At 43.4% G+C, this 17,303-nt stretch overlaps 1 protein-coding gene across 1 annotated transcript in view; it reads left to right on the top strand.

Annotated features, from left to right (window-relative positions):
- The window catches only part of LOC106751822 (zinc finger protein rotund-like), a 106,332-nt gene that overhangs the window by 35,806 nt on the left and 53,223 nt on the right, over positions 1-17,303 (top strand). Inside the window, exon 4 of the mRNA XM_014633010.1 lies at positions 9,047-9,222. Within this exon, the coding sequence (XP_014488496.1) occupies positions 9,047-9,222 (176 nt within the window). The remainder of the gene's footprint in view (positions 1-9,046; positions 9,223-17,303) is intronic.

Below are 17,303 nucleotides of genomic sequence, written 5' to 3'. Positions count from 1 at the left end.
GAATTGCGTCTGATGATAGCTCGCGCACTCCGGCCGTTTTTTCCAACCGGTTTCCGAAGCGTCCGAGAGCGCGGATGCGCGATGAAGTTACTCGAAAATATCCGGAGAAATATATCGTGTCCAGACGCCGATTCGGTCGATCGGTCTGCCGGTCTGAGGATTCTAAAAATTGCCCGCGGGACCGGTCCGACGTGTACGAATATCGCGTCACAATAACAATTTAATGCTCGCCTGAGACTTATGGTTACGAGGCGCCGCGCGCGGTGACCTCGCCGGCTCCGCTGCATCTGATTTCTATTTTCAACGTCACTCCGTCTCCGAGAGTCTTTTAAGTCAAAATAATGGTTCCGTCTGCGCGCGGCCGCGACGACGACGACTCATCGACGAAAATGTACGTCGATTTGTTCGCATCGCGCGTCGAACGAAACTAACGGAATGCCATTTGTCATATTTTAATATCGCGATTATTTCAGTATCTCCTCGATGCTTGCCGACCGCGTGGGCTCATCAATTAAATCCTGGCCGAGCGATCATTTCGCGCTTACCGGCCGGTATCGTCGCGATATCGAGAGAGGAAGATAATTGACTTACAGTTTCTCGATTGAGCTTCCGAATATTGTATGATTTAATTGAAATTCGCAAGCGAGCGAAGAACTGGCCGAATGAAATTCAGCGCGCATCCTCGGCACACACCGATCGCAAATTCGATCATTCTCTCTTGATTATTTTCCTTTCGCCGGAGCGGAAGTACATGTATGTATACACCGGGAATACCTCCGTTGGACACGAAAGGGCGTATACGCGCGCACACGTAAATCAAACGTGTCATTATCGTTCCGCTCTATGTACTATCGATGATATCCATCGTGATGCCAGTTCAGTCTACAAAGAAGCAGATGAGAGCGACTGTGCGCAAACAAAACATTCAATAATCCCGGATACAGTTAATCAGCCTGCAAAATGACCGTGTTTACGCGCAGGCAAAAAGGGCTCTCGCCGGTTGTAGACGCGTTGGTCAGCCAAAGTCAAAAAAGGAGCTAATTGCCCTAGCGAACTCACCGAGGATTTCAGATCATCCGTCGGATTATTATTTTTTCAATTTTTTGACGCCACGTCCGACGACTACGATGTCCGCCGCTTCGAAAGATTCAAACCGATCTGCTTAACGGTGCTCTTTATCGTCCCATAAGTTTACATCTTCCGGCGTGTTACGGCGTCAATGCGAAATATATTTAATCGAGAGCGACGTAATTTGGAAGAAAGAGGAAAATAGAGGACGATATCTCTCGCGGTTAAAACGGACGCGCCACTAAGTAACGCTAGGCAATAAAGACGCGCGCGCTCTTTACAACCGAAAACGTATCATTCTCCCGCGTACGGTTTTTCATTTGCATCCGTTTGCGCCTATCGCCACACTCCGCTTTACATTAGTCGCGCGTCCACTTATTCTCTCTTTCTCGTCGATCCGCGCCGCTCTCTTTGCGGACCCGTTGCAAGTCGATGGATCGACCGTCGTCCGCAACCACTGACATTTCCAACGGAGTTATTTGCATAATTTACTACCGACATCAACATTAGCGTCCTACGAAGCCGCGTATACAAATACTTCCAAATACGTGAGCACACGTGTGTGTGTGTGAAATAATCGGTACATACGGCTTGAATATGCACAGGCAATTTGATCTGATATGTTCCAGGTGTGTGTGTGTGTACGCATTTGTTATCCAACCGACCGTGAAATTTGAAATATCGCTAAGTCATGACACAGTCAAAATGGAGAAAAGACGCAAAATGAACGGGGAGGAGGAAGAGTGATGCATCGCTCCGACCACACGGTGCAATATTGATGCAGAGAGCGGAGGCAGGATCCTTGATCCTACCTGACTCTAGGCATGACGTCATGATCGATTCGTGACGATCGCGCGAGCAGTGAATATTCATGAAGGACTGGGAGACAAGTGCAGGCCGCGACACGACGTTGATGCACTTACGATCGTCGCGCCGAGCCGGACGAGCGATAATAACACGTGGATTTGACGCGCGGCAATTTGCATTTTCGCGACTCCGTCTTCGGCGAGATCTCCGTTTAATTTTACGTTTTCGGCGCGGGATCATTCAGAGATATGATTGTGTTATTATTATTATCTCGTAATATCTCACGAATATTTCCGTGGAATTTCATTCCTCGAATATCTCGGCGTATTGTTTCGAGTACACGACACGCGATGCAATTTGCTCGATAAGATACACAGTAATAAATATTGTGTGAAAAATGATTCGCCGAAATTTTGTGCGCGCAAGAGCGTAATACATGTCGATTGTACATATACATATATACTGTTCGCTTGTTTCGTTATTAACGTCGCGAACTTTGTTTCAAAGACCTTGAGGTGCGCGATAAAGTAACCGACTGAAATCATTCACTCTCGCAGTAGTCTTGCACATTATCGCATCGTAGATCTTTACTCCACTTTTGCTTTTACCGGACTGTCCGATTCGCCGAGACTCGTTGGATTCCTGCGTCACACGAGCTATGACGCAGCTGGTAAACAATTAAATGTGTTACAATGGATATAATTGCCGCGCTCCCACGATTATTATTAACTGCGCTTCCCGCAAGCCGAGTGTAGAAAGAGGACCCGACCTTTTATCATTTCGACTCCTCGTCGTATTCAGCGTATAATCGCGACATTTCTTCCTCTCTCTCCCTCATTTTCTCCTTTTTATATAACTTGCATATACGGCATAAAAAGTAAGAGCAATACTATTTAACATATTCGACGCTTCGAACCTATAATTATATATTTGACGACGATGTTCGAAGATTTGTAACATCGAAGCTGTTAATAGAACTAATTTTGGAGAGCGCAATAAAATACTGCGCGATTGAAGATTATCAGTTTAACGCAGATAACATTAAGACATTCTAAGATATATAAATGTTTTTTAGGCAATAAGACGTCTAAAAAATATCCTTGAGACGTCTTTCGTGCATTCTTCATTTATTTTCTTTTAAACTGGACAAATATAAATATCAGAATTAAATTAAAGATACTTACAAGCAACGAATCTCATTAACTTTATTTTAAAATAAAAAAAAATTTTACTACGATATGTAACAGGATAACGCAATACAAGAGAAAATGATATTCTTTATAACTTTACTACCAAAATTTACTACAAAACGAACAAACGTACGAAAGTACGTTTTTGAAGTTTCGAATATCGAAACGTTCGAATATTCGAATATCCAAATATAATTTTTAACCCTAATTGAAAATACGATAGAAAAGGTAACGCTAAGAAAATTTTCGAATTACATTATTCTCGTCTTACATTGCGCCTCGTCAATTGAAACGTGTCGTCGCGCACAGATCTAAATCGCTGAATGCGCGTCAAATGTAACGAAATGCTGGAACTGCAGTGTGATGCATCAAATCGCAAGAGAGAGAGAAAGAGAGAGGACAAATAACACGGCGGGACAAGGGCGAAACGAAACCGTGCGGACTGTCGTAGCGCGCGCGCTCGCGAGTTAATTCGAAAATGGTGAAACACGGTTCGCGCGGCAGAAAAAGCAGTTTTTACCGGTAGTGATTCGGCGGAAAGAGACGCGATAATTCTATTAAAATTACGTACCGCAAATAACGCCCGGAGGTGTTCGGCGTCATACGTCATTAACGCGCTCGTCACGAATACACGCGAGTTGCGCACGCGTGGCATGCATGTGGATGGGAACGGGAGAGGGAGAGATGCTTTCGACGAACGTCTCTTTCCGTTTTTCGCCGGTGGCTGAACCACGTGCGCGAAAATACGCTCGTGTGTAATTCCACGCAAGCGTCCCGCGAAAATGCATTATTGCCGACCGGCGTTCTATCGGCAAAATATTTTCATTCGCGCGCGTGCTCGTTCTTTTTAGCGCGCCGAGACGAAATTCGAAGCGCTCCAGAGTATTGCGGGATCTGGAACGATTGCGAGGGAAATTGGGGACCGTTACGATCGGTCTTGTCGCGCGTTGCTTCTCATACTGAGAGAAATTCTAGTTATTTTCGGCCTCAACAATATTTGACAACAATTTTACTCTTTTTATGGTTTTAGCCATGAAACTGTAATAGCAGCGATACGCATGTCAAGTTATTATCACTGAAGTTACACAATTCGTCACACTTACTAGGAAAATGGACTTCCCGACTACAATTCTTTCACTATGATGATTATAATTACAAATGGGAAATATTTTTCTCTCAATGCAGCCGTTTCTCGACATAGTCGTGACCCGGATAACACAATGATCGCTCAGCACGAATTATTGCAACGAACGAATGATCGAAATTTAATTGGATTGATATTTATGTACTCGAGTATAATTGATAATTATCGGGTTGAATTTCTCCTTTTTTCTCGATATCGACGGTGAGTCAGCGTCGTTCTCATGATATATCGCACAAGGGAGAAATAATGGCGGGAGTGTGATTTGAAAAAAAAAAGTCGCGGAACGAGATCGTCTCGGCGACGTCGTGGATGATGACGACAACGACGACGACATTATGAAGGATCATGTAGATTACGAAGAGAGGTAGATTTCCACGAACGAGCGCGCGCTGTAAACTCACCAGCCTTCGCTTCTACGTCCAGTTCTCCCATTTACATTTTTCCCTCTTATCCTTATTTTCATGCGCTCGTTCAGTTCGCTTCTGCAAATAGGTAGCGCATTTTATTCCGCCTCGGCTGAGGCCTACGCGTTTTTCACGTTTTACCCGGTCGTGAATGCGCGCCGCCAGGTGAAGTGGCGATCGAAGGAGAGGCGGTCGATCGACGGTGGCCTCTTCGGCCGCCGTTACGGCCAAAGAGTATCGTGACTCTCGCGCACGGGATCACGTATGTAAATGATAATTATCGGGTTCAAGCGCGCTGGAAAGATCAATTAGTTATGCCGCGAGGGGAAACTGTTACGTACATGCGCGGCGTTCTGCGTATGTATGCGCGTACGTAGATACGCGCGTAATCTCGCGTTCCGAGATCGGCCGATTAGGCGAAACGAACGTTGCGCGCGAACATAGCGGCGGGACGTGATTTGCAGAAATCGATGCCCCCAGGCGACGTCTCGCGAGACGATCCCCGGATGACCCGTGCCATCCGCGTGTATGCCGCCGATCGCCTCGTGCACGTGCGTACTCCGAATTTTAATGCGAGGGACGGTTGATTAGCCGCCGAACGATGCAGAATGATCACGGGCGAACCACGTTTTACCCTAAAATAACGCGTATATAAGCAAGGAATTAAAGAGAGTGCTACTGCCACATAGAGATAGAAAATGTTCGATAAGAAGTGCGTTTCCACAGTTAGCTACACAAAGTGCAACAATATGAAAGAAATAAATCCATAATAATAACGTTGGATGAAGTCCGCGGGCAGAACTCGTTTTGGAAATGTTCTCACCCGGTTTCGCGTACCTAATTAAGGGTTAGTGCCGCGCGCGTACGTTGAGCTATCGGCCGGCAATTGCGTAATGCCAAACACCGTCCTGCCGGGCGGAAAAGGCATTTGAATAATGGCAAACGGTACAGGGACGGGCTAAGCGCCGGTCACAAATTACGCTAATTCGATAAGTTATTTTTCGGCGTTACATAATCTCGAGAGCGTTTGTTGAGCGGCGCGAGGCCGCTCTATTGGAAGTTGTATCGTGCTTCAAGAAGTACCGTCCGCGCCTTGAACTTTGACGCTGTGCTCAATATTATTACTACTGCTCGCGCAATTCTCGCAATGTTGCAGATTTATCGTTTAACGGCCAATCTTGGATTCCCCGAGCAAATGTTGATTCATTAAGTCACTCTGATCTGAATTCTCGTCAAAGTATATCATTCACTTTTTCTTCAGCAGATGTGAAGTAAAAACCTGTTTACGATGCAACAGACAGTCCTATTTGATGTGTTTTGAAATTCACAATGTGGAGCACGTTTATGTGCACATACGTATGTAATATCATATATATTAAGTAATATCATATTGAATATATAATGCATTGAAATGAGCGTCATTATATATTAATCACGCGGGATCGATATCTTCTCCTGATAGCGCGAATTAAACGGCCACGTCAAATTGGTCGAAAAATCGTGGGCTGATGTCGAATCAATGTCCATTCGCGATTTGGACATCATCGTTGATCGTAATCAACGTCGGATGTTGAAATCTAGTCCTGAAGTGAATTATTCAAACTATCACGTCATAATTAGTATTATGTATACTGTGTCATTTTCTAGACGAAGAGTCGCACGATTTTCTACGAGCCTTATATATTGAAAAAAAGTTACCGTTCGAATAATATTTACTTGATTCAAGTGAAATAGTTACTTTAATAATCCTTGGAAAATATTTACTCGAAGTAAAAATATAATTGACAATATATTTTCTTCGTGCAAGTCAACGTTTACTTGTGTGTGTTGAAACAATTGTGACAAGTATTAAATTCATAATATTCTGAGAATATCGGAATTTTTATTTTTGCAAAATATTTACACATTGTGGACAGAAAAATCGAAATTAACGCCACTAGATGTCTTCAGTGGAAAAGAAGTGTTACATAATTCTAATAAATATTCTCTTAAATTTAGAAACATTTTACATTCGGTAATTCATTTGTAAATTAAATTACGTTTAAGTAAATATTTATCACAAGCTATTAAAATATATTTAAACTGATAAAAATATTTCCTGATTTAAGGAGCTGGGAAACAAATAATTGCATTTACGTTCATTCAAGCACTTTTCTTCTCTATATACATGACGCGTTAAACAGAAAATCGCAACTCTAATTATACTGTCATTGTAACAGTAGGGTTACAATAACTCCAATTATAATAGTTTCGATTTTACACATGAAAGGCTAAAAATTGAATAGCAATAAAAAGTTTCAAGTTTCAGGGAATGGTGCATGACGCCGACTGTACGATTTAATTGGACAAGAGCAAATGACGACCATGTTAATCGCTCGTTCGCTCGCTCGCACGCGAAAACGGCGGTTTGCACGCAATGATATTTTGAAAGCGCGATCGATTCCAATCGGCACGCGCGCGCATTTCTGTCTGGAAACACGCGTCTTCCACGGTACGCCTACGAGCACTCCGCCGGATTGTCGTAAAAGTCGCAGGATGCCCCGTCCTTGTAAGAGAAGGGTCCTCGCCTCTGAACTGAACTTAACGAGCGAAGAAGCGCGGCGGAGCGCTCATTCGCTCGCGCGCACGACGAGCAGTAAAGCAGCTATTAATAAATTATGAAGTCATTAATGGCCGGTTGCGAATCGTCCTTTTTCGCGGCGCTTTGTAAAAACGGGACGAAAAGGTGCTGTATTTCATCGCGGTGTACAAATCAAGAGCCGGCGCGACCCCGTAATTCGGGGCTGCCGGTTTTAAAAGCGTGTCGTAAAAGCGGCGCGCACGGACGACGATACCCGTTCTCGCGGCGAGAGGCAGTCCGCTTTTCAGGCGTTTACTCGTTCGACTCAAGGTCGAGCGATAACTTTTCTATTATCGGCAGGAAACAGATCAAGTACGTAATTTATTACAACTTCCTCGGCTTAATGCCGTTAACGCTTCCGGCCGCTTTTTACCGCCGCCGCGCGGACTTTCTTGAGTCGGTTAAAGCCGGCGGGAGGGATGCCCAGCGGACGGAAAAAAGGAAGAAACGAAGCGACGATCGATACCGAGCTTATAATTCAAGATTAAACGTTGAAACAAACCGTGGCGGAAACTGCGACGAAAAGTCACGCTCTAATAAGAGTCCTCGGTGCCGAGGAAAAATCCCCCGGTAATCCCCCCGACGATACTTCACGCTCCGCTAATAGTCCCATCGCGTCGGAAGCTTCTTCGAGAGAGTGTCGAAATCGGACACTGTTCTTTTTCGCTGGGATTCGTTTTCGAATTCGTCCGAAATATTCGCTTTCGACAAGAGAGAGAAAATAATAACTACAATCGCAAAGTGAATGAATTGTACAGAGAGAAAGCATTAGTATAGCAAGTGTTAATAACCTCATATTGTTTCTGCTGAAAAAGACATGGCTGTAATTTTAGCAACATTAACGATGTTTTTTGTGAGAGAGACTAGCGACGAGCAGTGACGAATACACGTGTATTTTTGCAGCATGCATAAGGAGCGTTTAAGCGTCAATGAGCGCAAAGTAGTATCGTGTCGATCGATATTGCGAACTCCCGGCCGTTAATGACAGGCACTCGTAATGCAGGATCACTCGTCCTTGCAACCCGCAGGATCCTTGCCCCTTGCACGCCGACGTGTTGCGTCAATCGGTCGACCGCTCGAGCGTCCGTGTGCTTCTTTCTCGGTATTACGGTGCATGTATTCGTGCGTGTCTCCGAGTACGCAATGCATATGAGTCGCGCTCTTTATTTATTATCGTCGAGCGATCCGAGTCTAAGTGAGAGAGATATGGAACTTTGTGATGCGCGCCGATAAATCAGAGCTACTCGCGGGAATCCTTATTAATTCCTCGACACATCTCAACTAATATCCATGTATTCGCGCGCTCTACGAATATTTATCGGATACGTTATTAACCAGATCGACACGCGTGCACGCATATATATCTGTTTGCGAGCGCTCATTATGTAGAGACGTTGCGCAGCGTGAAAATCGAGCTTGACGTAATGGAAACGTGTAAATAGAAAATTGCATATTCCAACATCAACAGCGTACAGCAATTAATGACGAACAATGTCGCGCGAGGCCTTCCGCGTCTCGGAATCCTCGAGTAAACAACGAGGCGAAAAAATCTGCCACCGGTATCTGGTTCTTCGCGCGAGGTGGTAGTCGCACAATCTGCTCGGTCTATCATTAGCGGCCAATTAGAAGGCCTGGAAAATGCCGACGAATGGCGGCGGTTTACCGTGTCACTTTCCAGACCGGCCGTTCTATCGTCGAAGTGGGTCGCGAGATGATGAAAATAATCTCTATTAATGAAAACATCGCTCGGCCGCGCTGCAAATCGCCCTAGCGCTCTCCCAAGGTAATTCGATTTCGTCATGAATGCTTGCAGGTGATGAGCAGTATCGCGGCGCCGGCGGCTCGAGCAGCGGAAGTCCACCCGCGAGCCTATTGGTGGTGCCGCAGCCCCTCACCGTCAAGCCTTCGCATCCGTCGCATCTGAATCCACATCTTGCTGGGCCGCACTCGCATCCGCCGAGGAAGTACCAGTGCAAAATGTGTCCTCAGGTGAGCCCGAATCATTCACCGATATATCGCCTATTAATATGCATGAGACGTTTCGCAACTCCTCGGTGTGTCATAGTCGCGAAGCATCTGGCCCACAAGGCAGCTCAACTCGTCGATTTATGCCACGCGTTTTTCTATTCACGCGCGCGCAGAACTCCTCGACTTCAAATTTTTACCCTACTTTTCACCTTTGCGAGATCGAAGATTTTCATATATCAAGTGAATGATGACATTTTAATAAGATTAGAGGAACAGACTAAGGACCCGGAGGGTTTTATGAAGCTTTGCTGAGGTCCTTTTTCGACTCTGGTATTTCTGCGCTTTTTTCTCCTATTTGAGAGAGGTGCTAAATAGGACTAAAAGTTTCCATATAATAATGCCTAAACATCGATTCTCCAACACTTACAGATGTTAGAGAATTCGAGTTAAAAGCAAGTCTAAAATTTCGACTCGGAAAACGATGCTTCCTCGTGTCGTCGTCGTGTCTATAGATTTTGGAAACCAACGCGTTTTGTAAGAATTATGACGACTCGGTGTGTCCTGCTCATGTATCTCTCCGCCTTGGTCCTCGCAACAGCAAGCGCAACAGAAGTCACAATAATGTTTTCGCTTTGTTTCGCTATTCAATTGCGTGACGGGGTGTGACCAGTGAAGCTCTGAGATTTAGTCAAGGGTTTCACAATGGTCCCTTAGCGGTAATTCGTGTTTTACTCTCTTCCGCACAATACGATATTTTCCACGGTCCTTTTCCTTCTGTTTTCTATTTTCCTTTCGTCACGAGACGGAAAAATGGAAGAAAGCAACCTTTCAATAGGGCATTTCACGAAAAGTCAATCCTCGGTTTCGACTCCCTCGGACACACTGCGTGGCTACGTGCCCACGTGGCGAGCGAAAAACACAAAAATAAGTACCGCTACTTACCAGTACCTATTTAGAAGTAAAGAGGCGCGTCTCTCTCGCACGAGTTACACAACTGGCGCTATTCTTGTAAAACACCGACTATTCACATCGGACGAGCGAGAGCATCCTTTTCCTCAGTGAAACACGGCGTTTTCGCAGGTAAGAGAAGGGCTTCTCTCAAACACATCGTCGCGTCTCGCGTTTACTTCTAAGCGCAACCCTCGTTTTCGTGGTGTATCCTGCAAAAGAATGCTGAGGATAGCCGGTAGACCGTGCCAGGAACGTGCTTCTTTTATCTCCCTTTTTTTTTCTCTCCCTCGCTCCTTCCCTCACTCTTCATCGCTCGTTACGCATTCTTTCTCCTGATTTTTCGATTCACCTATGTGGCTCGATCGCGACGGTAGCGGCAAGAATCGGTTCCCTCGCAACCGAGAATCTCACGGACGCTGAAGGCAATGCTCGTCGATGGTCGGTCACTCACGTCGAGTATGGAATCCGGTCGCGAGTTTTGCTTATGATTTAAGAACGGAGAAGACGCGTTCGTTGCGACACACGTAAGTTTCATGGTAACGACGAGGTTTTACGAGTAAACGCTCATGAGTAATGCCTCGATGCGCCGGCTGCTCGTTGTGCATTATTGAACGACGACGATGATTTTTTATAGCGAATTTTCCCATCTGCTTTTTGTGCGAGAACCGTTATTCTCAGACGTGGGAGGACTTTCGAGAAGAATGCGTCACTGTTTGTCACGTGTCAAACCGTATTCTCCCGTTTCTGCCTTCTGTCAATTTTTTTATCGATTTGTTACGAGAAATTTCGGCGATTCCCATCGAATAACCCTTTTACGTTGAAATATAAGGGACAGAATTCTTAGCTATACTAACAATGTAGTGAAAAAATATTGTATTGTCTTCTGGAGACACGGTGATGTTACCACCCGCTGCTGCCGTTTGCGATCGCATCTTGCTTCGTCCAATTCTGAGATGTAACAAAAATACGCGCCAAATTCTAATATACATACAATTATTACTAATAAACAGACTAAATTGTACTAGACTCTCAAGATATACAATCATGGAAAACACAGAGAGTTCAATAGTAAGAGCCAAGTGTGATTGTTGATGCGAATACGTTTATTAAAATTTTTTTTTATTTTTATAGAAAGATAATATGTTTATTATGTATTACTAATAATTTAAGCGGTGCACGTGTATATCGAGTTAACCCGAGTCCAAATTTTGGTTCTGCCTTAAATCTACAATCTTCGTCGAACTTGAAAGACCAACGGAGAATGTGGAGGTATAACACTAGACATGTGTACCATGCATGCGATTATTCTTAACAATTTAATAATTTGATATTTTGAACTCTTCAAAGATTTAAAATGTTTCGTAAAATGTTCGTTTAAAATGTAACGTTGATTGTGATTTTTCGGCTACCGGATATTTTCGTCATTATTTGATGCGCGATAATAGTTCGCGACTGCTAAGGAGCGACTTTGCCGCTTTTAAAGGTCAATTGTTTTGGAAATCTCACGCATTTCTTGCCCGCGACCGAGTTATTTCTTCTCAAATCGACGGGCGGCGTATATGTCGCGACACGTAGATCGGCGCATTGTTTGCCGTCGGTTAAGTAAGATATTTTAATAATAATAATAATGTAGACAACAACTTATTTACAAAATAAAATAATATATAAAATATAAAAAATGCAAAATATTAATATATCTTTGTAATATATTTATAAGTATATTTATAAGTATAAATATCGGCGGTATTGTGCCAATTAGCACGCGTTTCTCCGATCGAAATATATTTGCGTGAGTGTTGGTGCTAGTGAATACTCGTGACGACGGACAAGCCAAGATGCTGAAAGTCGAGATACAGAACGCAGCCAGCAATGTACGTGTCAAATTATTTATTACACAGAATTTATTACACAGAAACAGTTTCCGATTTTAATGGACGATTGACGAACTTACCGAGAATAAGGAGATATCCCGAGTCGAAATTTAGGTCCGCATTCATAATCCGTTCTCATTTGATAAATATTCATAACATTATGATTATTTGTTAACTTATATATATTTATTTTATACAAAATAATGTGTGTGTGTGTGTGTGTGTGTGTGTGTGTGCATTTATTTATAAATATATAAATATGTGTTATTTTATCCATACAACCGAATAACGGTTCGTGAATACGAATATGTAATTATTTTGACTCTTAATTAAAAATTGTGAATAATTTAGGACCATTTAGAACTATAAACACCGGCCTTGGAATGTAATATAAATTTAGCAAGTGCCGAAATTTGTGTCTAATAATGTTCTTTAGATCGTGAACACGATCTTTGCCAACGATTTCATGTTAATATTATTATAAACCCTGTTTATTACACGGAATCGAAATTTAAATCTCTGTTGGTAAATACATAGCATTATTGGACACGTAATTGTTACTTTTGTCTCCATTGACTTTTTCATCAGCTCTTTTAAAAGCTTTAAGTCGAGATTTTTATTACGAAAGAAAAAAAAATTATTATGAAAATAAAAATTTGTTCTTTCTTTTATCTATTAAATTATATATTTATTAAATTATGTAATATTTTTTGCCTATCTTACATATTCTATTTATAACTGAATGTTATATAATTAATGCATTGTTAATTAAAAGTAAGAATAAAAAGTAATAATCATTAAATAATCATTTGCAGCATCAAAGTAAAATAGTATTTTGTATAGCGTTATATTTCGAGATTTTTCGATTTTTTTTCCTTCAAGAGAGATTTTATCCTTCAAGTTCAACATTTTTGCAAGATTAATATAGAACCAAAATTTCGACTCGAAGTCAGCGAAAGAAAAGAAACTCGGATCTCAGAAAAATACACAATCACAATAGGATATTTGTTTTTACGACAAAACTATAGAAAATATCTTAGAACCGAAGCGATCGAGATAATTCGCCTTGACAATCGGAGGCTATATCGCAAATTGATATTATTTACACGAAGCTCACAAATTTCCTTAACTTCCATCTTTGATTAGGATTTCTCCAGCGCAAAGATACTTATATTTTCGAGCGTGGTATACATCGTTCTATCATTAATGTCCATTCGAGAGCTTCGAGAGAGCTCTTGAAACTTGCATCAAAGATGCGAGTATCCTTATGCGAGTCTGAATTTTCGGTGCGCACGGTGGACTTAGGAGAACGGTGTTCGTACGTTTATAAACACGACCTTTAGAAAAGACGATAGGTGACTCAGGTTAACGAGTTTAACCTACGGAATAGCAAATAAAAACGATAAGTTTTTTTGAGCTGCTAAATTTGATTTTGACCTCTGAAAAATATTAATTTGTCGGGTAAGTAAATTAACATATGAATCTATCAAACATCTAGTAATGTCAATTATTACTATTGAATTTCACGAATGTATTCGTAGTGTTAATAAAACATGATAATGCTCTCATCTCTAATAGTTCATGTTCTGATCGGCCCACATCCATGTATTCTATATAGTGGAATTTTTATAGTCACACACTCGGAACCGAAATGTAATAGCTTTATATGCTTTCAATATTTTCCCGACAATTCCAAATTTTAAAGGTCAGATTCAGGTTCAGCAGTACAAAAACTACAAAAAAAAAACATCGTTTTTGCTTGCCTTTCCGGGGACAAAAATCTGCCCATTTTACCCACCGTCCTTTCCCGCCCCCGCCGTCCACAAAGCGGTCACCCATCCGCGCTGCGGCGATTCATCGTGGATTCTAATTTCGCAAATTCGCCGACGCGCGGCTTTACGAGCCGTTTAGAGTCAATCGTTAAAGGTTTACAGCTTTCCGCGCTTTTCGCGATAATTACCAGCGAGCGCGACGCGTCGCGAAAACGAGAAGCACGCGCGTAAGACGAGGAGGAAAGGAAATAACAAGCAGAGGGACAGATAGAGAAGAAAGGAGAAAACGAAAGAGAAAGAGAGAGAGTCCGAAGGACGCGGCGCACGACATTCCGTAAGGCGGATCGTAAAAATTTAACGATATTCGCCGAATGGTAATAGAATAGGGCAAATGATCATGCAACGGAGGCCGACGGAACGCGCGAGTCTCGCGCGCCGGCGCTTCTCGTTGAGGAAGCAGGAGCAAAACGCGGGAAAGCGATGATTGAAACCAGTTATCGCGCGTATATCTGCCGCGGTTAGATACAATGTGACGCGAAAGGGGCTAATTTGTCGCGGATCGGGCGGCGTCTTGTGCGCAGAATTCCGCAATCTCCGGCTGTCAGTCGCGGATCGCGTCTCAATGAAGATTTCCTCCTTTTCTACCCATTACCCTTTGATTTATGCCCGCGCGGCGTTCCCACGGGTGGGACACAGCGAGAAACGTGGAAGTGACGGGGAGAGAGAGAGAGAGAGAGAGAGAGAGAGGCGGAAGGACGCGAGCGATAATCGTTAAGACGCGGCGGGTCGATCGGCGCGTTGCGCTCCGCCGCGTTGTCGCTCATTAGCGCGCGCGCAGCGCACGAAATTAGTAAACGGACAGATCTAAACCCCCCGTTAGACGCGACCGCTTCCCAACGAGTCGTCGTTTTTCCCGTTAATGACCGATCAGGCCGGCTCTTTAATCGGACGGCGGCCTTATCTCGCCCGGCCGACGCCGGCTAATATAACGATACTCGTGCGTGTATCATATGTGCGTGTGTGTGTGTGTATTACGCGACCGGCGATCCGCTCACTCGTCACTTGCGGTCGTTACCGCTCGGTTTAATATCACAGGACACTCGGGGACGATTATAACTCACCGGTAATTAGAATATGGTTTTTTATCGCCGGCCGAAATGATCCGTTACTGACGCCGCCCGTTATAAACGGTCGCGCGCCGAAGTGCAACGGCGACACCTCGCGCGGTCACTTTGTTGTGAAAATGGAAGCGAAAGCAGGCGTACGCACGTGCGCGAGCGCACCTGTGCGCGAGCGCACCTGTGCGCTCGGCAAAGTAGTGCCTTTTCTTTTTTTCTTCTCTAGACCTAATTTTTAACGTAACGCGTCGGCATTAGCCGCGGTAACACGCGAAAATCGAATAAACGTCACGACGGACTTTTAAATAGCGCCAACTCGGTGTATTATACTTCCGTTTCTCTAACGGATTTATAAAACCCACACGTGTAACGCACTCTCGCACTCCCCGGCAGTTTCACAGGTGTCACTCCGCCGCACACCGGTGTACATTTTGTTAATCGCACGGCGCTTTGATGAATACTTCGGAATGTCCTGGTCGAGTTCGCCGATCTCTCGTCCTTCGAGATGTTGTGATACTATAAAAGTATCTGATACTATAAGTGTTAAGGCTCCTTGCTACGATTGTCCTTGTTTCATGACGTCAGAAATGAGAAATCGCATGCCAAAATTTATTACGGTATATACGTGAAAATAAAACACTACACACACTACACACTAGGCACAAAATGACATTCGTAATCGCACACTTGTAAAAATACCCAGACCGCTTTCCTTTTACTTCAGCACTCAATAAATTGACGTAACGTAGAAATCATGAGGAAAAATAGATTTATAACGTAAGTAGCACGTTACATTAATTTTCGTGAAGCAAAAATACATATCTTGAAGATTGACTGAGTAAAAAATTAAAAAAAGATGAGATATCGAAACAAAGTAATACTGATATGGGAACGGATATTGAAAGAAGATATCGATACAAAATACTATTAAAAGAAAAATATCGATACCAGTATTATATCAGTCAGGGTTGCCACAGAAAATGAATTTTGAAATTCCCTGATTTTTCCATATTTTCCAGACGATGAAGAATTTTCCACGAGCAATATGTAATCTTAAACTTTAACGTTTAGAAGCCCGGATTGCAGGCGAGGTAGCTTATATTATTAGAAGCAACGTAAACTTAAAAGTTTAGTAACATAATATAATCCTGAATGCATATTCAGACCAACAAAAAATAAACGCGCGTTAGAAAAAAAAATACAGTTGAGAGCATTTAAGGGAATTGTTAAAAATTGCACATTTTTTCATATCTTTCCAGGTCCCTTATATTTTTCCCAGACTTTTCCTTAAGATTTTTCATTTCCACAGCTTTCCCCGGTTTCCCAGTCTGTGATCGATCCTGATCAGTAGTATCACAATACCCCTACTCGTCCTTACCCGGAATAATATCTTCTTTAACTGTCGACCTTCATTCGCGTCTTCGCAAAAACTTCGCAAAAGATTCTCACTTATGACCCCGCAAAAAATGATCGGATCTAAAAGATTGTTACGTTTATATTCCCGCTTTCCTCTGGGCGCGCGCGCTCCCGCGGTAATAAATACTCGTTGGCGGTCCCAAGTGCGTCGCGTCGGAGTATATGCCGCGGCCAGACGGAGATTAAACCGAATCAAATTACACATTTGCGGCCGGTAAAAAAGTTTACAAATTACACAGATTTCGTGCAACGGTACCGGGCGGATTCTCCGCGATTAATCGGCCTCCGCGCGGCACGTCACAAAGTAGTAGTTTCTCGTTGTAATCATTCCTCTTTATCGGATATCCTCTCGGCGAGGATAAGGCCGCCGTCCGGGAAAAGAGAGTAAGAGAAAAGGGCGCGAAGAAAAGTGTGGGGGAAAAAGGAAGAAGGTGCGAGAGGCGGCGGGGAAAGGCGAACGATCTCGTGCGCGCGGGGAATTATCGAGGACGCGGAAACGTCTTGTGATATTCCCGCTTGCGAAACACTCGCCGATAAATGCGGACTTTGAAGACTTGGAAGCAGTGTATTACGTCACGACGAGTGACAAACGCGACACAGCGAGATATATATATATATATATATAACACATCCTCGTAATTATGATTTTAATTATCGTTCAGTCGAATGGAACGAAAAGGGCGAGACTCGCAACTATAGAATCTCCACATACCTGCGTGCGTAATTATAATTACAAATCGATCTGTTCGTGCATGGTGTCTCGAGCGGCTGTATTTCAGCGTAATGGGATAACACGTGTGACTGTTCACGACGCGATAATTTCATCCTCTATCGGCTGATAGAGCGACGGTGTGGGAGCGTTACCGCGACGCATTCGTGAGAAATGACGGAGGAAGTTGGCCGGGAGGCAAGGGGCAGGGTGTAAATTCGATTTAGGGTGGGAGGAGATTAAGAAGAATTCAAGAATTCATAAA

Source organism: Dinoponera quadriceps, unplaced genomic scaffold, assembly GCF_001313825.1.
Source record: "Dinoponera quadriceps isolate SergipeBrazil2010 unplaced genomic scaffold, ASM131382v1 scaffold179, whole genome shotgun sequence".
NCBI lineage: Eukaryota > Metazoa > Arthropoda > Insecta > Hymenoptera > Formicidae > Dinoponera > Dinoponera quadriceps.
The sequence above is the reverse complement of the archived record's forward strand: the minus strand, read 5'-3'. Positions and strand labels throughout refer to the sequence as shown.